This window comes from Mesoplodon mirus (genome assembly GCF_964341445.2).
Source record: "Mesoplodon mirus genome assembly, chromosome: 3".
NCBI classification, from domain to species: Eukaryota; Metazoa; Chordata; class Mammalia; order Artiodactyla; family Ziphiidae; genus Mesoplodon; species Mesoplodon mirus.
This window is the reverse complement of record NC_138978.1, coordinates 114,260,327-114,279,459: the sequence shown is the minus strand read 5'-3', so window position 1 is coordinate 114,279,459 and position 19,133 is coordinate 114,260,327. Positions and strand designations below refer to the sequence as shown.

Here is a 19,133-nt window from a genome sequence, read left to right as displayed (position 1 = left end):
AAATGTGTCGCACACGAGAGGCACACTTTTTTAGGTGAGGTTGGAGGGACTTTAAGTTTACAGAAAAAAAAAAAAAGTCTTGAGGGGCCACCAAGTATGAGAGGAGGCATTCCAGGGAGGATTAATCACCAGTCGGGAAGGGAATTGTAGTAGATTAGAGCAGCCTGAGCATTAGACTGTTTGTGAAAGTAGTGAGAGATGAGACTTGAACAGGTAGAGTGCAGCTCCTGATAAGCCTAGTAAACCACGTTAAGAACTCTGACCTTTCTCCTGTAGGCTTTCATATGCATCTGAGTGTGCTCTCTTTAGCTGAAGGGAGGAGAAAAGAGAGCCAGGTAGACTGACTGTTCAAGTATGAATTGCTGAGAATCTGAATTTAAAGGGCAGTGGAAATAGTGAAGACAGTTTTGTGAGTATTTTTGTGGAAGGGAATGCTTAGAATAAAAAGAATCCCTCCTCTCCCTGTGCCCTTTTCTAACGTAGAGGTGCGTTGGGATATTAGGCCTGGTCCCCTTTCTCCACGTTGCGGTGGGTCGTGCATCATCGACGCTCAGTCCCTTGCTCGGCACTACAATCTCCTCCCGTTTCCAAACTGCTCTCTTCAAATCCTTCTTTGTGCCCGGGTTTTTGGCCGCGGAATGGGGGGAGGAAGCAGAGGTAACTAAGTTGGCAAACGTCTCTGGATATAATCAAATCGTCGTCACCAGTGGTTAAATGCGACAGTTGCTAAGAGGCTTGCACACCGGGAGACTCCTGCGGCTGCGCCCCGGGGGGCGGGGCTGAGGCGGGGCTGGGGGTGGAGCCGCAGCCTGGAACTGAGGGGAGGGGAGGGGAGGGGCGGGGCAGAGGGAGGAGTTTTAGCCGGAGCCCGGGTCTGGGGACCGGAGGTCCCTTTTACGATTGAGCAGGTCGGAGCTGGGAGCGGGTTCGGTTTGGGAGGGTGAGGTTTGAGACCAAGCCCAGGCGGAGACTGCAGGATTTTTGCCTCCGCAACGGCAGAGTGCGGCTGGGCCAGGGGCGGAGTTTTAAGCCCAGCCCTCGGATTCTTGCCTCTGATTGAACGGGGTGGGTCCTGGGGCGGGTCCCGGTTTGCTTTTGACAGCTCTCTTACACAGCTGCAGACGAGTCCGGTGGGTTCAGGAACCTGTGACCCCGCTCTCCGCGCGTCCCCGTCTCCCCGTGGCCCCGGCCCCGGCCATGAAGCGCATCTTCTCCTGCTCCAGCGCACAGGTGGCGGTATGTGCTGCAATGTCTGGGAGGATGGGCATGGGGCTGGGGTCCAAGCCCTGTGGTGACAAAAGTCTTGAGTCCCATCTCCACGCACCGTCACCTTTTCTCTTTATCGGTCTTTCTAGCTCTTCCGCTCCCGCAGTGCAGCCCTCCCGCTCTGCCTTCCTCAAGACCCTGTCCGCCACAAGGTCCTTTCCCTTGGCCCTTTCTTGTCCTCCAAGCATCTACACCCCCAACTTCTTCTGATATGTTTCCGGCAGCCCCTGCCCCCTCCCAAAGGCTATATTCTCTACTTCTTCTCTGTTTCCCAGTACTGAACTACCTTCAAGCATCTGTCCTATCCCCAGCCCCTGCTCAGCCCCAAGCCCCTTTCTGTCTCCCAAGTACTGCCCCACACCCCATTTACCAGCCCTGCCTTGTCCTCACAAGCCTGCCCTCCTATATGTCCTAATCCTTGCTCTCAGTCCAGCAAGTACTTCCAGCCCCGTGCCTTCCCCTAGCCCTTCCTCACAGAGTCTTCTCTGTCCTTGCCCCCATCTCACCCCATGCCGCTTCCACTTCCATTCTCTCATCACCCCCACTGGCTCTCAGACATCACTCCAAACCTCTTTCCAATCGGTCCTCTGACAGCAGCAGCCTTCTCCTGTTCTCCCCTTCAAGCTCTGCTCCTCTCCGTCCAGTGGCAGTTCAACTCCCCGACCTCCTTCTGCCTGCTCTCTGCGGGTTCATCTTGCAGTCCGGCCTGGCCAGCCCGACAGGCACTGCCAGAGGAGGACAGTTGCCTGGCTGCTCCCCAAGGAATGGGTAAATTGCCTGCAGAATCCACTCTGGCCAGTTCACTGCAGTGCCTGGTCATCACACTGGTTCTTGGGCCACTCAAGGCCTTCTGCCTGCTTCTCCCCAGAATCTTCCTTCATTCTAGACCCTCACCCAGTTGTTTAGGGCCTATACTCTCTGCTTCCTTTGACTGAGCTGGGGAACGGTAATGGTGAGAGGCGAAGAGGATAAAATGGGTTCACTGTGAGAGTTCCCAGTAAAAGTCACTGTGCTCCCAGAACAAAACACAGGGAGGAAGACAACAGAAGGGAGTGGCTAAGGAAGGGTATAGCTTCTTCTTCTCCGAAGATCTCTTACAGAGAGACCCCCTATCTAGGGATGAAATTTTGTGTGGAGACTGGGATGATGGTTCATTTTGAAGTGAAGTAGCCAACTACCTGTAGTAATATTGCTTAGACTAACTTGACTTTGTGGTGTCATTCATTGAGCAAACGTGAGAAATGCTCAGCTCACTCTGCATGGGCAGGCCACAGAAGCCTGGAAGTGACCTACGAGGCAAGAGTAGGAACTCTGTTGAGGCCTGTTCTCGTCCCACTTAACGTTTGCTTCCCCACTTAGTTTCCACACATTAATCAACCAATCAAAAGGCATTTACTGAATGACTACTAAAAGTACCAGAAACTGAGCCTGCCCAGAATGTCTTAACTCAGGATGATTTTCTTATTCACGTGGACTCTTCCTTAGTTACTGAAAGTCCTCCACATTGCCCTGCCCTTTCAGGTTTGTGGAGTCTGCCTGCTCCTTAGGAATCAGGAAACTATCTCATTCATCCTGATTCTCCAATTGTTGGTCAATGCCTACTTTCCAGGATGCTGGGATGAACAATGGGCTAAATGTTGGAATTCTAAAGCATTCCTCTGTCCTTCATCCCAGCTCTACAGAGGTTTGGCCATGAAGAATTTCTACCCATTCTAAACTCTTCTTAGTACAAGATTATAGGTAGTAAATTAGGTGGATTTAGAACTACTTAGCTGGAAAGAAAACTGTTTCTTCAGTCAGGGTATGGATCCAACGAGATTGAAAATAAACCAATTTAAGCCATAAATTGTTTCGTCTTGAAACTTCCCCACACTTCTCATGATAAATTCCTCCACTCCCTGGATGGCTAACCACTCTGAACCAGTTTGTCAGAGAAATAGTGTGACAGCCTTCCTGACCACTCCCAAAGCCTGGCTTCCCAGTCATGGCAGAAGATTGCCCCTTTCCATCCCGCTCCCACCCCTGGATCCAGATTGCACCCTCAGATTGAGATAAGGACTGAAGGATCTGTGATCATTTAAAAATTAATCTAAGTCATCCAGAATACATATAGGAAGTTTAAGAAACAAACAAACAAAAGCCAGCTCCTATAATCTCATTTTGATCTAGTCAAGTAGAGGATACCTTTGAGGGTGTCTTACATAGGCAGCTTACTCTGCCTATGTAGGAAGTAAGTCAGAAAATAGCTTTAAACAGTAGGCACTGGATCAGCTTAGAGGAATGTCAATTGCATTTTAAAAATTGAGAGACAGCTCCTGGTTCCTCCAGGGCAGCATTTCCATTTCCATTCACCTGTCCTACAGAGGTAGCCACTCTCTCTGCTGTTTCTCTCTCTACTGTTGGTGAGTTCCATCTTGATAGGATGGTCATAGACACACGGCCAGATATAAGGAGAGGCTGCAATTACTTCTACAAAGCCACCCCCCCGACCCGCCCAATCCTACGGGAGATACAAAGCTTATCCTTGTTTTGAGTCTGCTGATTAATTTGGTGATTGCTCCCTTGAGGCTGTGATGGTTTTCCTCTTTCCCAAGGTGCTGGGGTGAACAATAGACTGGATCTTGGAATTCGGAAGCATCCCTCTGTTCTTTTTTTTTTTTTTTTTTTTTTTGGTACATGCCATGTGGCCATGCGGGATCTTAGTTCCCCTACCAGGGATTGAACCCGTGCCCCCTGCATTGGGAGTGTGGAGTCTTAACCACCGGACTGCCAGGGAAGTTCCCCTCTGTTCTTCTTCACCCTAGCTCTGTGGAGGTTTGGCTGTGAAGAACTTCTACCTATTCTAACTTCTTCTTGGTATAACAAGATTATAGAAAGTAAATTGGGTGGATTTAGAGCTATCTAGCTGGAAAGAGAATTATCTACCTTGCTAAGAAGCACCTTTACCATCTATACAGCTTGACTGGCATACATTACCCGATATGATCAAGATCCCTTCCTCCCACTCCCCTGGATGGAGAATTCTGAGCCCAGGAACACCCAAAATGTGCCAAGCAAGGCTAGGAAGGATGGAGATTAGGACTAACATTTATTGTGTACCTACTACGTGACAGACAGTGCTAGGTGCTTTATATAGTGTTATTTTATTAGCAAACTGAGGTTCAAAAAAGTTGTTACATGCCTCAATTCACAAGGATAGAAAGTGTTAGAATTAGGATTTTAAACAGAGAACTTCAGATTGAGGTCAGCTGATGGTGGTGTCCTGTGGTGGAGGTGTAGTTCTAGCTGTCTGCTTTTTCTGAGGGTGATATGGCCCCCCAGGGGGCATTGGATAACCTGTTATTACATCTCAGTCTGTTGGTATGTGGAGCAGTCATTTTGCTTATTATGTCCTTTGAGAATTAACCTGTTTGGAGACTCTTCTCCTTGTACAGAGTAGTGTCTGAAGGTGGGTGGCTTTACCCTGGAGGCGGTCTTAGACTGTTTATTTGAAAATAAGTAAACCTTCCATAGCTCCGTAGTAAATGGCCTGGTGGTGAGAATTAGAATACGGCATCTGATGGCCTGGGTTCTAATCTCAATTTTACCACTATTTTGTGGTGTGAGCCTGGACAGTTATCTAACCTCAGTGTGCTTCAGTTTCTTTTCTGTTAACTAGATAAAATAATATCAGCCCTAACTACTTTCTAGGGGTGTTGAGAGGGTAATTGAAATAGTACTTAAAAGGGCTACGAGGAATTACCTCACGAGTATTACCTCAGAATCCCTCTATCTTAGATAATTTTATGGTTTAGGCATTTAAGTCTTTCCTGTTCTTGATTAATAATTTGCCCTGGCTATGTATTTGAAAATGAGTTGGCTTCCATAGACCCCCTTTTTCCCCACCTTCTCCTATAGCCTCTTCTTTTGCAATTACACCTCATAAAATGCAATGTGCCGCCACCAGTCCCCCACTGCTTCCTGTTTTTTTATAAGGATGCCATACACTTGTATAGCTTTTTACAGTTTACAGAGAGATTTTATATACGTTAGCTCATTTAATACTCACAGCATGATGAGGTAGTTATTATTTTCCACATTTTATAGATGAGGAAACAGATTAGAGGTGTTCAGTGGCTTACTCTAGGTCACATAGCTAAAGTATGTGAATTACTGAAGTAGCTGAACCAGGCCGTGAACTTAGGCCTGCTGACAAATATTCACCTAGGGCCCTTTTCACCATTCCACAGATTTTTGCATCCTTTCTTCCTTTCCTTTCCTTTCCTTTCCTCTCTGGACCAAACCAGGCTTTTCCGTGCTTTCAGCTCTGGGTGTTTTTACACAGCTCTTTCATGTCCTGTGATACTTCAATTATTGTAATTACCCCACCACCTGTAAAAGTCAAGCTGGCATGGTAGAACAATGCGTGCCCACGTATGGCTGTTGTCTGGGACAGCTGCTCCCTGCCAGGAAAATGAGGAGGGACAGAAGGGTGGAGGAGGGAAGCTGCCTCCTCAAGCCTAGCTAGAGACCTGTCTTTGCCTTTTGGTTGTTGTTGCCATGGAAGGGGAAGAAGGACTAGCCAGAGGACATAGGTACGAGAAGGGAAAATGAAAACTCTGTGCTTCTGCTCCTAGTTTTGGGCCCCAAAGCCAATGGGTAGAGATGCTATGGATGGGTATTTGGACTCCTATCTATGACCCAAAGCTAGGTGCCTTGATTTCTCAAATATCTGAGAACAAATAAACAGAGGAGCACGGGGGGTGGGGCATTGAGAGGCAAGGTGAACCCAGTCCAGAGTGGTCAGTTTGGTTCAGTTTGCTCCAGCAAGACCTAAAGAGCAAAAGGGAAGGGAGTCATGGCTACGATTGCTAGGAGGTTGTGCACCTAACAACAATAATCATAATGCTGATAAAAAGACATTTGAAATACTACGCATTCAGTCCTCAAAAATGATTTTTAACTCAAGAGTCCAAGCACCTTTTGGTCCAGGGCTGGCAATAATGTCCCCAGTGACATATGAGTTGGTGACTATTTAACTGGCCCACCTAGAAGGACTAAATGATCTAGACTGAGTGACTTGTGGAACATTGAAAGGATCTCAGGGATGGCCCTTTTCCCTTGCTTGGCATCCTAACCATGTTCTTCTTTTCTTTCTCCACTCTACCCCCGCCTCTTATATTCACACAATCTGTGGCTCTGGACCAGGTGGAGAGATGGAACCGCCGTGATCAGAAGCTTCTGGAGGCAGTGCAGCGGGGGGACCTGGTATGCGTGGCTGCCCTGGCCTCCAGGAAATCTGCCCGGCCCACCAAGCTAGACTCGAATGGCCAGTCCCCGTAAGTAAGCCTTCTTGATCCCCACCCTTGGTATGTGGTTCTCTTTAAAAACCCCAAACCCCAATATGATGTAAGACCAGGAAATGCCTACAACGTCAGAGCCCTTTTTTGTCTTAATTAGCAAGTATATCAGTAAACCTTTGCTACATATCAAGTGCTGCACAAAGTGGGGGAAGAAGATATTGTCCCTGAGGTCCACACACCTCACGACCCACATCAACAAAATTGACCAAAAAAGGACATAAAGCCCATGAAACAAAAGGAAAACTGAAACATACACTAAATAGAGTATTTCTTCATTGTACAAATAGGAGGGTGTGTATGCTTGAGAAATTAGGAGTGCAGTGGTGGCCATGAGAGTCATGAGAGTCATGTGGCTGGAAGGAGTGATTAGGACAAGAGGGATATTAGCCCTTGTCTCTTCCCAAGTCAGCCTGCAAATGTCCAGCCCTCTGCTCTGGCCCACTCTGTGACACTTCCAGTCTGCTAAGTGTCCTGTGCTGAGTTACAGGTAATTATGTGTTCCCTGTACACCCCTGCAGTACTCTGAGATTGCTTGAGATCTGTAGCTCTTATTTCTACCTTTGCTCCCAGCCTCCTCTGAAGTTTTAACAGTAGGCCATTTATATAGGCTTCTCTTTCTCAGAAAGTCAGGCTACGGGAGCTTCCCTCTCTGCTTTTGGGATTGGCTTCGGGGTGATGGAGCTTAGTAGGCGGTGCTTATTAAGGGTCTCCCATTCCTCATTCCCTGGTCCCTTCATCCTTCTGCCTCTCGGCGTTGATTCTGGCAGGTTTCATCTGGCGGCCTCCAAAGGCCTGACAGAATGTCTGACTGTACTACTTGCAAATGGGGTTGACATCAACAGCAAGAATGACGATGGTGAGTTAGACTAAAGCACTGGGTCATGCTGCTTGCTTTTCCCTTTACAGCAGCAGTCGGGGGGTGGGGGGCCAGTGCTGGGCCCTGCTGGAGGTTCCAACTGTAGCCCTCCTGCTTCTCTCCTCATAAGTTCTGGCCAGTCTCCTTCCAGGGGTTCCGCTCCCTGCGAGCTGGGCCTACCTCACCCCCATTCCCACCTCCACCGCAGGTACCAGGCACTTGGGGAACAGGAATTTCTGGCCCCATGTGGCTGAGAGCCTCTCTCTCTAATCTCCCTGATTATATGTGCGTCTCTTGCCTTCCCTCCCTGTGAGTCATCGGTATGCATGGGGCCACCCACCCTCCCTCTCCCCTTCTTTCGCTTTCCAGGGAGAACCGCCCTGCACTTGGCCACCATTTCTTGCCAGCCACAATGTGTCAAGGTCCTGCTGCAGGTAAGAGCAACCCCTGATACTACTCCTGTGAAAGGAAGAAGAGGACCCAGAGACTCCTTACTCTGTCTTGTACTCACCAGCAATATTTGGTCAAATGTACCCCTCTCATCCCCAATAAGAGAGCTAGTAATCACTTATTCATTAGTTCGCCAACATTTATTTAACACTTGCTATGTGCAGGCACCCTGCTTAATGCTGCCCTTGAGGGCATGTCATAAAGCAGCGTTGCCAGGGACTGACTGCCAGTCAGTCAATATGCATGTATTGAGCTCAGCCACTGGCAGAGGCACTGCAGAGACTAACTGCTGTGATGATGGGCAGGTGGAAGGATGGCAGAGGTGTTCACATTAAACCCAAAGCCTGCTGTCTGTTTTGAGGAGTTTGTGGTATAGGAGTACAAAGAGAACTATACATGTGAAATGACATGTGGACAATTCAGAAATAAGTCTCCCAAAGTTCAAAGGCACAGTTCAACAGGCCATTGTGCAAATGGATGTTCTGCTTTGTTCTTCCTGGCCCTTTCCAAGTTTCCCAATTATGATCCTAAAATACCAGACATAGACTCCGGTGTCATTTTCCCTAACATGTTTATTTACCTATAATATGATTTTTCTTAGGCCCTAGGTTTATGAACCAGGGCTGATATTCAAGGCTGTTTATCATCTGCAAGGAATACATTGGACTTGCCTAGTAGTTGGCCAAAGTCATGGTCCTCCTGCCCCTCCCCACAGTACTGTGAAAGCTGGTGACCCAACAGGGGGTATGGGATGAGAATGTTAACACTACGCTCCATGCTGCTTCCCTTTGTGGCTGTTTGCAGCATGGTGCCAATGAAGATGCTGTAGATGTGGAAAATCGTAGTCCATTGCACTGGGCAGGTGTGTGCCAGGGGACTGGTGGGAAACAGGACCACAGGGACCAGAGGGTGGGGAGGGGGGGGGGATAACATTTGGTGGGAAGGGCAGGCCAGAGCTGACTGCTGAAGTGGTCGGAGGGGATGCTGCGTCATGGTCTGACTAGGTGTCCTTCCTGCCTCCCCTTAATCTGAACATCCCGCAACCCTCCGTAGCCTTCTCTGGCTGTGCCTCAAGTGTGCTCCTCCTGTGTGATCACGAAGCCTTCCTGGATGTCCTGGATAATGTGAGTGTCAGCTGGGCAGCTGGGCAGGGCCCTACATGGGGAGGCTGATGCTTTCTCTGAACTTAATTAGCCAAGTTCCATGACCAGGGGTTGTGTAGCACCACCTCCTCTGCCTTCTCCCTATGCCCCTTCCTCCTCTTCCACACAGAGAGTTTAAGGCTTATCTTCTGGAGAGCTTCTAACCCTCTGAGAAGGAATATTTAGCCCCAGGATTGGGGCTTTTTCCTGGAGAGGTGCGGGAACAGGGGAGTTGGTTGCATTGTGTCAAAGCCCTGGTTCCCCCGGCTCCTCGTGAACCCCCTTCCCACAATCTGTGCAGGGTGGACGTACACCCCTGATGATTGCATCGCTGGGTGGTCACGCAGCTATCTGCTCACAGCTACTGCAGAGAGGCGCCCGGGTTAATGTCACTGACAAGAATGACAAGTGAGCCTTCCCCGTCTTCCCACCCCAAATCCCGACCCTGACCAATCTAGAAAGGAGCCACTGGGCAAAGTGTGTGTGTGTGTGTGTGTGTGTGTGTATTGGGGAAGAAGGCAGGTTGGTCTCTGTTTTCTTGGGAACCTCTCTCCTTCTCAGTGGTGGTTCAGAAGAGCACTGTTTGTTGCTTCACTGTTTTCCTCTTGGTGAGTTGAGAACGTTTTCCTTATACTTTCCTATTCTGTTGCTGACACTGCCATCTTCCTAGCATAGGTGACTCTGGAAGTAGAATCAATACCTCTGGATTCACTAGTTTAATTTACTGGTTTTCAAACTATCTTCTAATCAATGGAATACTTTTTCCCCAGTAAAGAATTTATGCAGAACCTCAATATATAAAGCAGATGGAAGTGGAGCCCTTCCAACTGGCCCCCTGCTTTCTGATGCTACAGCTCCAAGGAATGACATTTGAAAAGTTCTGGTCTGGCCTCATGCTTTGTCACTGGCTGGTGTTGGTCTGTGGTTCTCCTGACCACACTGAGTGAGAGCTGACCTTGTGAGTGGAGTTTTTGAAACCAGGACTCCTGGGTTCCATGAGAAAAGCTTATGCTCAGATTTGTCCCAACCCATAGATCGGCTCTGATCCTGGCCTGTGAAAAAGGCAGCACTGAGGTGGCTGAACTGCTCCTGAGCTATGGAGCAGATGCAGGGGCGGTGGACAGCATGGGGCATGATGCTTTGCATTATGCTCTACGCACACAAGACAAGATGCTGTGGAGGCTGCTGCGGCAGGCCCTGAACCGGCAGGGGCCGGGAGGTAAAGTCAATACCCTTTTGTAACTTCAAGATGCTCCTCGATAGCCTTAGAATCAGAGAAGTGTCTTAGAATCCCATTTGTTTCCATGGCAATGATAATTGTCACTTTAGTTGAGAGTTTACTTATTTACTGCTGCTGCTATGAGATGACTCCAAATTCCCAAAAGCATGGTCACAAAATTCTTCAAAGCAGCCTTGTCTCTCACTGAAGGCAACTCTGGCTAGTACTATTGCTAGCAGTTATGAGTTGCAATTGTACATCTATTTATGTGATTTGATGGTCAATCTCTCTCTCTCCCCTACTAGACTGTAACCCCCTCAGATGACAGGCCATCTCTGTTTTGCTCACCATTGAGGTCCTGGTACCTATAACAGTGCCTGGCATAGTGTGCAATAAATAAGTGAGTGAATGAAATGAATGAGCTGGCATATCTCTGAGATAGCAAACGAAGGTTGCTGGACAGCTAGGGATCCATCAAATAGGGGTGGCTTTCCCTATTCGACAAGTGTGGTAAAGGATTAACACTGAGGGGCCACTCCTTTCATGGAAAGTCTGAAGGCAGAGTGTGGGCTAGAAGCACGTGGGCCCTGTCTCCTCTCTCATTTTCCCCATGTCTTTTCATATAGGTCAGGGGTTAGTTCAACACCCAGATCTTGCATCCCAGGTAAGACCCTAAGTGCCTTCTCCTTTTGCTTCTGACCCACCCCAGGCTTTCCCGCTGGGATATCTCCCAGCCAGTGATCACCGGGGTCATTGAGACAGTCTAAGAGAAGAAAGGCCCTCTTGGGCTAGCTGCCCGGGTTTACTTCACTGTTCCTTTTTCTCCATTAGGTGGGTTCTCCACCTAAGAGCCCATGGAGAGCAGAGCCTGAGGAGGAGCAGGAGGAAGAAGAGGATGAAGATCCATGTTCAGAGGAGTGGAAGTGGAAGTATGAAGAGGAGCAGAGGAAAGTTTCCCAGCTGGAGCAGGAGCTGCTGCGAAATACGGAAGAGTGTAAGGCTCAATCTGCAGCTTATCTGGGCCTGGAGAACCAGATTCAAGAACAGGTTCGGGAGCTGGGGCTCCTCCTATCGCAAGAGCCCGGAGCTCCGGGAGACCTGCGCTCTAGTCTCCGGCCTGGAGGAGATGGCATGGAGCAGGGCTGTACCCTCGACATGCTGGCTACGTGCATACAAGAGCTAAAGAAGCAGCGACAGGCAGCAGCCGCAGCTGCAGAAAAGCCAGTATTAGCTTCCAAGAAGGCTGAGGATTCAGCTGGAGAGGTGATCCAGTATGACACCCATGGAAGGTCCCAACCAGAACAGGAGCCACCCCAGAGCGCAAGGTCTGAGACCATTGGGAAATCCATAGGACAGCAACCGACCACCAATGGTGGGCAGGCCCTTGGCCCTGATCATACTGGCCAGCTGCACGCTGGCCAGAAGGCGAGGCCCCAGGCCCCAGGGGCTGAACCAACAGGCACAGTGGCTGAACCAGTGTGCACAGCAGCCATGAACCAGCTCCTGCTACAGCTGAGGGAGGAACTGGCTGCAGTGTGGCGAGAAAAGGATGCAGCCCGGGGGGCTTTATCAAGACCAGACCTGGAGGGAGCTCTGGGGACGTCCCGGGCTGAGGCTGCAGCAGCAGCCTGGGAGAAGATGGAGGCCAGGTTGGAGCGGGTGCTGGTGAGGCTAGATCGGGCAAAAGCAGGATTACAGATGAAACCCGAGGCCCCTGCCCAGGAGCCCAGAGAGGGAGCCCCAAAGGCAGGCCCAGGGGCCATCACCAAAGAGGGTGAAGGGAAGGAGGAAGGGGCTCCTGGGGCCTGGGGAGAGCCTCTAGGGACGCCTGGAGGGGAACAGATGCCAGGAGGGGGCCTGGCAGAGGGACAGCTGGAGAAGGAGGTGTCACCACTGAGGCTGAGCGACAGTAACTTGCTGGAGGAGTTGGGGGAGCTGGGCCAGGAGCAGCAGTGGTTGCAGGGGGAGCTGCCGTCCCTGAGCCAGCGGCTACAGCGGGAGTGCGTGCCCAAGCCAGAGGCGCAGGTCCAGCTACAGCAGTTGCGGTGGAGCATGGGGCTGCTGACAGATGAACTGGCTCTGGAGAAGGAGGCCACCGAGAAGTTGCGGAAGCGCCTGGCCTCCCAGAGCAGAGGCCTCCGGGGACTGTGGGACTGCCTGCCCCCAGACCTGGTGGGCAGGGGGAGTGCACGGTGCCCAGCGGCTGAGAGCCTGGAGGAGCTGCAGGCCTGCGTCAGCGTCCTGGTGGCCAGGCACCGCGAGGCCCAGCAGGTGCTGGCTCGGCTAGAAGAGGAAAACCAGCAGCTGCGGGGCTCCCCTGCCCGACGTGGGGAACAGGGCGCCTCTTCAGAGGCCTCAGCGTTCCCCCAAGTTGAAGCTCTGGAGCAAGACCTGGGGAAGCTGGAGGAAGAGCTGCGGGCGGTTCAGGCCACGATGAGCGGGAAGAGTCAGGAGATCGGGAAGCTGAAGCAGCTGCTCTACCAAGCCACGGAGGAGGTGGCTGAGCTGAGGGCCCGGGAGGCGGCTGGGCTGCGGCAGCACGAGCAAACTCGGAGCTCACTGGTGGCCCAGGCCCGGGCTTGGGGCCAGGAGCTAAAGGCCCTGCTGGAAAAGTATAACACGGCCTGCCGGGAGATGGGGCGGCTGCGGGAGGCGGTGGCCGAGGAGCGGCACAGGAGCGGGGACCTGGCCGCGCGCGCGGCGGGGCAGGAGCGCCAGGCCAGCGAGCTGCGCCGGCGCTCCGAGCAGTTGGAGAAGACGTCAGAGCTGCTGAAAGACAAGGTGGAGCATCTCATCGGGGCTGGCCGGGACAAGGAGGCCAAGGTGAGCAGACCAGGCAGCCGAAGGGAGCCGAAGGGGCAGGTTTCTGTGTGTTTAGGGTTGGCTGACCAGAATCTATCTTTGGTTTCGTCCGATTAATACCCCAAACAGAACACCAGTCATTTGCAAGGACCGCACTATGTTCTCCTGGGTCTGAGGGGGTCTGGGATTGAGATTGGAGGTGAGGTAAGTTATAAATACAAGAGAGAAGGGGGGCTTAGGTATTAGAATCTCGGACGCAGGGTTCAGATGCAGTGTGGTGGTCAGGGCTACCACCGTTGGGGTACTATGGTTTAATCGGCATTTTGACTTAGGTAATGTATCAGCCTGCGAAGACAGCGGATGCTGTGGTGAGTCCCTGTGGTTTCGCTAGGGTTCTGAGGAGGTGCCTGGGCTAGGGGTTGCTGACGGGTTAAGAGAAGTAGACTAGACTGTAGTCCCTTTCTCCCCTCCCACTTCAGTCAGAGTGGGCTCTACAAAAGATTTCCATTGGCAAAGAGGGTGCCAATGCAGAGAAAAACAAAAGTTTGAAAACCATTGTGTTAGATACCCAAGTTTCCTAATGATTGCTCCAAAGGTGAATATAAGTCTTCAGGCTTCCAACAGACATGTTTTACAAATTCGAAAACATCAATTGACAAATGAATTTAGTAATTGTAGAACTACCTGTGCAGTGAGTGAATTCAGACTTATCAAAGTTTGTGTACAGGATCAGATTTAGAAGGATTAAAAAATATAGGGGGTATACATTTTATAGACTATAAAGGACATAAAAATAGAAGGAACGTTATACAGAATAGGAATCAGTGTGGGGTGGGGCTAATTAAAGAAAGGAATTTTCTGTTGATGTTGAAGGGGAAGATAAAAGTAGACAAATGAGCAGGGCCTCCCTGGTGGCGCAGTGGTTGAGAGTCCGCCTGCCGATGCAGGGGATACGGGTTCGTGCCCCGGTCTGGGAGGATCCCATATGCCGCGGAGCGGCTGGGCCCGTGAGCCATGGCCGCTGAGCCTGTGCGTCCGGAGCCTGTGCTCCGCAACGGGAGAGGCCACAACAGTGAGAGGCCCGAGTACAGAAAAAAATAAAATAAAATAAAAAAAGTAGACAAATGAGCAAAAGAAAATAGTATAGTGGGCTCCGAACTGAGGTTGTCTGCATTTGAATTTCAATTTCAAAACGAACTGATTGGGACTTCCCTGGCGGTCCAGTGGTTAGGACTCCTCGCTTCCACTGCAGGCGGCCTGGGTTTGATCCCTGGTCGGGGAACTAAGATCCCACAAGCTGCACGGTATGGCCAAAAACAAAAAACAAAAAAAACCAAAACTGATTGATCTTGGGTGAGTTATCTAAGCCTCAGTTTTCTCATCTATAAAATGCGGATAATAACAGAGTTGTTGTGAGGATTACATTAAATAAGACATTATATTTAAAATAGGACAACTTTTGGCAAATGGCTAGTACTCAGTAGAAGTTAGCTAGTTTTATTATTCCTACTACCACTATTCCTATTACTGCTGGTTACCGTTAACTGCATTTGTACCTCAGTCTCACAAACCACAGAAACTCATCTCCATTTCCCTCAGTGGTCAGTAGGCCAAAGTAGGTCAGGATCCAGGACAGAGTTAAGAGTGTGGCCCATGAATTCAAAGAGATCTTGGTTCAAATTATGATTTCATCACTTATTAGCTGTATGATTTTGACAAATTACTTAACTCAGGCACCTTATCTACAAAATGTGAATAATAATACTTCCCTCAGAGAAGGATTGTTCTTCTCAGAACAGAAGAAGAACTGTTTTGAGTATTAAGTGAGACAATGTGTGTAAAAGCATCTGGCAGATATTAAATACCCAATAAAAGGAAACTCACCTTGACTTTGGGTGGTATTGGGGTGGGAAATGACTGGGGCCTCATTGGTTCCTTTTCTTTCCTTTTGACCTCAGATCAAGGAATTGTTGAAGAAGCTGGAGCAGCTTTCAGAGGAGATTCTAGCAGTTCGGGGAGAAAATGCTCACCTTGCCCGACAGCTGCAGGTATGTCTGGCCCTCAGGGGAATGGACACTGCTAGAGAAGAGGGTGCACAGTGAAGTGATGTACCTGTGGGAGAGATTCTGGGGATTCCAGAGGCCTGGCTAGGCAGTGGTCTAGGCTGAGCCAGTGCTGGGCCAAGGGAGCCTACCTGGCACAGCTGAGCACTTTACTTCATTGTTCCTCATGCTTGGGGGATGAGGGTGAGTGTGAGAGGCTGGGCACATGACCTCCCATTGATGCTCACTCCCAGGATTCCCAGAAGAACCACGAAGAGATCATCTCCACCTATAGGAATCATCTGCTGAATGCTGCTCAGGTGAGACTCGTCTCTCAGGAAGCTGGACTTTAGATGTCCCGGTACCAGGTTTCTGGACCTCATTAGGCAGATTGAGAGAAGTTATGCATGAATATGAGGGGGAGAGGTGTTTGCCCCTCCTTTTCAATTCCCTGATTGACTGTAAGGCTTTTTCCTGTCCCCTACGCCACTTCTCAGTGTCCTCCTGAGCCAGCTTATCCCTCGCCAAGGAAGAAGAGGTGGGTGGCCCGCTCCTTTATTAGGAATAATAATAACTATAAAGAATCAAACACTTATTGTGTACCCGGTGCTTTGCTCCATATTCACAGTTGTAACCTTCACAGCAGTTCTTAAAAGTCGGCATTATTATCTTCCTTGTGAAGATTAGGAAACAGCTATTGAGAAGTTAAGTAGTATAAGTGAGGGCACGTAGTTAGTAAGTAGCATCCTACTCTACCATAGAAACTCTCCCTTTCCTGTCTCTCTCATTTCCTTTTCTTCATCTCCTTTTGTTTCTTTCATGCTGCCTACAGGGCTACATGGAACAGGATGTGTACAATATCCTACTGCGAATCCTCAGCATCCAGGAGGAGTGAGGCATCCTGTGCCCTGAAGAATATGGGATCTCTCTGTTGTGAGTTGTGGTTTGAGGGTGATGAAGGAAGGAGCTTGGGAGAAAGGAGGCTTAAGGATAGAAATTGGAGTCTCCTTTTGCCCCATGTGGTAGCTGACACTAGGGAGTCCTGTGGGGCATAGAGCGTTTGAGGTGAGGTCAATTGAGAAGACATGATATGGGAAATCACTGGGTGGAGTCAGGAATCAGTGAGCAGGTAGACTGAAGGGGTCTGACTTATGAGATGGAGACAGAAAAGAGGAGATGAATGACTCTCCTAAGGTCTGGGGTAGAGAGATAACAGTGAAAGATGAGTAATGGTGGGATAGTGGTGCACAGTTGTTTCCTAGTGTGGGACTCTACAGATTCCAGAATCTCTCCTTCACTGCCACACCATTCATTCAAAGTGTAGTCATCCTCCATCCTTCTCCCTGCCCCTATGCAGGCAGCCATCTTCTCCAGTCCAGATAGATGAGGATCATCTTTAGCATCTTGGCATGGGTGAGAGGAGACTGAGGGTATAGAAGTGTGTGTATTTCATCCTTGAATTTCTTCTTTCAGGGAATAGAGCATCCCTGGTTGCCAGAGCCTCCAACAGGCTGTGGTGGGTGGTGGGTTGGCCACTACAGGTGTGTGGGTGGGGCTTCACCTGACGTTATGGACCCCAGACCTGAGAACCTGAACCCTGGAATCAGCGTGGATGAGATCAGAGGAGGTGTGGATGGAAGCCAGCTCTGTGGAGAATAAAGCAGGAGGCAGGATGATGTTGGGTGTCATTGTTTTTTCTGCCTAAAGGGGCATGGGGGAAGGAATCTTTTTCATTCTTTTTGATCACAAATGGCCCCATAAGTTAGATGCTTTCAAACTTTGATTATGATCCATAGTAACAAATACATTTTACATCCTGTGTGTACATACCTGAAATAATATTTACCCTTACTATTTCTATTCCGTTCTATATTCCATCAAAAAATATTGGTTACAATACATCCACTAATGGGTCAAGACCCAGTTTGAAAAACAGCATTCTCACAGTTTGAAAAACAGCCCTCTGTAAAAATGGAGATATTGACATTCTTCCTTTCTCTTTCTCAAATCTGCTTCTTACTGACTGACACACCTCTAATCTTTTTTTCTCTACCTTGGGACTCCTCAGTCCACTATCTTTTTTAAGAAGGATAGATGGAGAGTCCTAGATTTTCTTCAAGATGTACAATCTAAAATATTCTATCATGTGTTAAACCATGTGTCTAGATTTGAGGTGCATGGTCTTATGTAGTCAGTGTTCTTTGCCCCAGGTGCAAAGAGGGATGAAAAGTCTGATTCCTGGAAGAGGGAAGAAAGGATACTCAGCTTTGGCTTCTTCCCCCCATTTCTGTTCTCAGACTGAAAAAGTGTATCTCTCTGGGCCACTTCCCCTGGGTCTCCTCCCCTTCCTGCCCCTTCACCAGCCAGACTGCTAGGTGAGAGTGAGGCAAGTGAGTTCCTCCAAAATCTGGAATTGCAGTTTGGTGGCCGCCACACTGATCCCTCCCAGTTCCTTCTCGCAGCCCACCCCCGCTGGGTTATGCTGGGTCAGGCGGCAGCGGTTTGGCAGTGGAGACTGACTGGGCTGAGAGAAGAGTGGGGAGGGGCCGTCGTGGAAGACAGGGGGCCACTGGAGGGCTGCAGAGCCTCGCTCCAGGGTCTGGCCAGGAAAAGAGCAGCTGTGTAGATTAGGTCCTAAAGAAGATGAGGGTCAGCTTTGGGGTTTATGTGGATGGGCAAAAGACTGCTTTAAGTTTGGGAGAATGAAGAGAGGAGGAATTGATGGGGAAAAAGAAGGGTGCAGCTGCCAGAAGAGCATCATAATGTCCAAGTCATTTCTATTAAGGGGAACAGAACCTCTCTTTTCCTTTCTACCCTTAGAGTTACCAAAGAATAGAAAAGGACTGTTACCTTCCTTATTATATATGCAGTGTGGGGTGGGAAGAATGAAGAAACTGCTGAGAGAAGGGTCCAGAGAGGGGGAGATCATTTTGCTAAGTTCAAGTATGAGTCAGGAAACAGCTCTGGTAATGGAAGCCAGGCCCTTGGCTTCCTCTGGAGCTCCTGGAAGCTGATCCCAGGATGGCTGAGCTGTGGGAATGGTCAGTGATGTTAATGATAACACAGAAGTGGAACCTTCTCCAGCCCCTGGTCTTCCTAAACAATCTCCCTCTATACAACCCCATAAACTGTTACCCCAACACCCCCAAGCCCTGAAATTTTCCTTGATTTCATAAATAAATCTTTCTTTCTCAAAGTGACTCTAGTCTTAATGTTCCCCTCTTTCCTCCTCGGCTGTCTCTTCAGTCGGACTTCAGTAGGGACTTACTACTCCTGCTTCACTTCCCCTTCGTGCTCCAGGCTTCAGATGTGAGTGCATGCGTGAGAGTAGGTGAAGCTCGGTGAGCCATGATGCGGTTCAGACCATGTTTTTGAATGCCCTCGATCTGAAACTTGGTTCTGATTTGCAGGTTCCCTCCTTTGTCTGGTAACATTACTTTATTAAACTGATATTTAAAGGGCCTACTAAGTGCCAGGCACTGGGGATAGAGAGACCTTGCAGGCAGGATCAGACTCAGGCGCCCTGGTTGCTAGTTTTATGTTATCCTGTAGGGATGCTAGAACTTATAACTGCAATTAACTCTTTTTTTTTTCCTTGTGAATTTGTTTTTATTGGGATATAGGGGATGGGTTGCGAAATATCTCCGTGGGTTATGCCCCGTCAGGGAAATGTCCGTTCTAATGTCCCTGGAATAGCTTTTGGAACTTTTTCTTGGAGCTTCTGCTCTTGCTATCAGCAGCCTCTTTAGGTCCACTGCTGAGCGGCTCATCCTTGGAAGAGAATTTCCTCTTTTTCTTGGGGACTCAAATTAACTATTAAAGGAGATCCCTCCTTTATGAAGTCACTAGGAATCAAGGTGAGGTTGATTTTTTTTTCTTTACATTTTTACAGCTTTATTTGGGTATAACTGACATACAATAAGCTGCATGTAAAGGGTACAGTTTGATAAATTTTGACATATGTATACACCCATAAAACCATCACACCATCAAGATGATGAACATATCCATCAC

At 49.2% G+C, this 19,133-nt stretch overlaps 1 protein-coding gene across 2 annotated transcripts; it reads left to right on the top strand.

Annotated features, from left to right (window-relative positions):
* The first annotated feature begins 395 nt into the window (after nucleotides 1–395).
* ANKRD35 (ankyrin repeat domain 35) lies at nucleotides 396–18,319 on the top strand. Of its 2 annotated transcripts, none has more exons than XM_082612003.1 (15): nucleotides 396–409; nucleotides 1,116–1,236; nucleotides 6,454–6,584; nucleotides 7,376–7,464; nucleotides 7,834–7,898; nucleotides 8,719–8,776; nucleotides 8,968–9,038; nucleotides 9,358–9,464; nucleotides 10,091–10,275; nucleotides 10,902–10,939; nucleotides 11,107–13,098; nucleotides 15,036–15,125; nucleotides 15,374–15,439; nucleotides 15,952–16,052; nucleotides 16,593–18,319. In XM_082612003.1, the coding sequence occupies exons 2-14, from the start codon at nucleotides 1,198–1,200 to the stop codon at nucleotides 16,012–16,014; spliced, it is 2,994 nt and encodes a 997-aa protein (XP_082468129.1). In that variant the 5' UTR covers nucleotides 396–409; nucleotides 1,116–1,197; the 3' UTR covers nucleotides 16,015–16,052; nucleotides 16,593–18,319. The 2 variants fall into 2 exon arrangements, with proteins under 2 accessions (XP_082468129.1, XP_082468128.1); XM_082612002.1 differs by lacking the exon at nucleotides 396–409 and adding an exon at nucleotides 876–908.
* The last annotated feature ends 814 nt before the right edge of the window (nucleotides 18,320–19,133 follow it).

Excerpts from the sequence above, each read along its gene's own strand:
- ANKRD35 (XM_082612003.1), top strand. The coding sequence starts at position 1,198 with ATGAAGCGCATCTTCTCCTGCTCCAGCGCACAGGTGGCG. Across the intron at positions 6,585-7,375 it reads GACTCGAATGGCCAGTCCCC|GTTTCATCTGGCGGCCTCCA; the intron begins GTAAGTAAGCCT and ends TGATTCTGGCAG. Across the intron at positions 15,440-15,951 it reads ATCTGCTGAATGCTGCTCAG|GGCTACATGGAACAGGATGT; the intron begins GTGAGACTCGTC and ends TGCTGCCTACAG.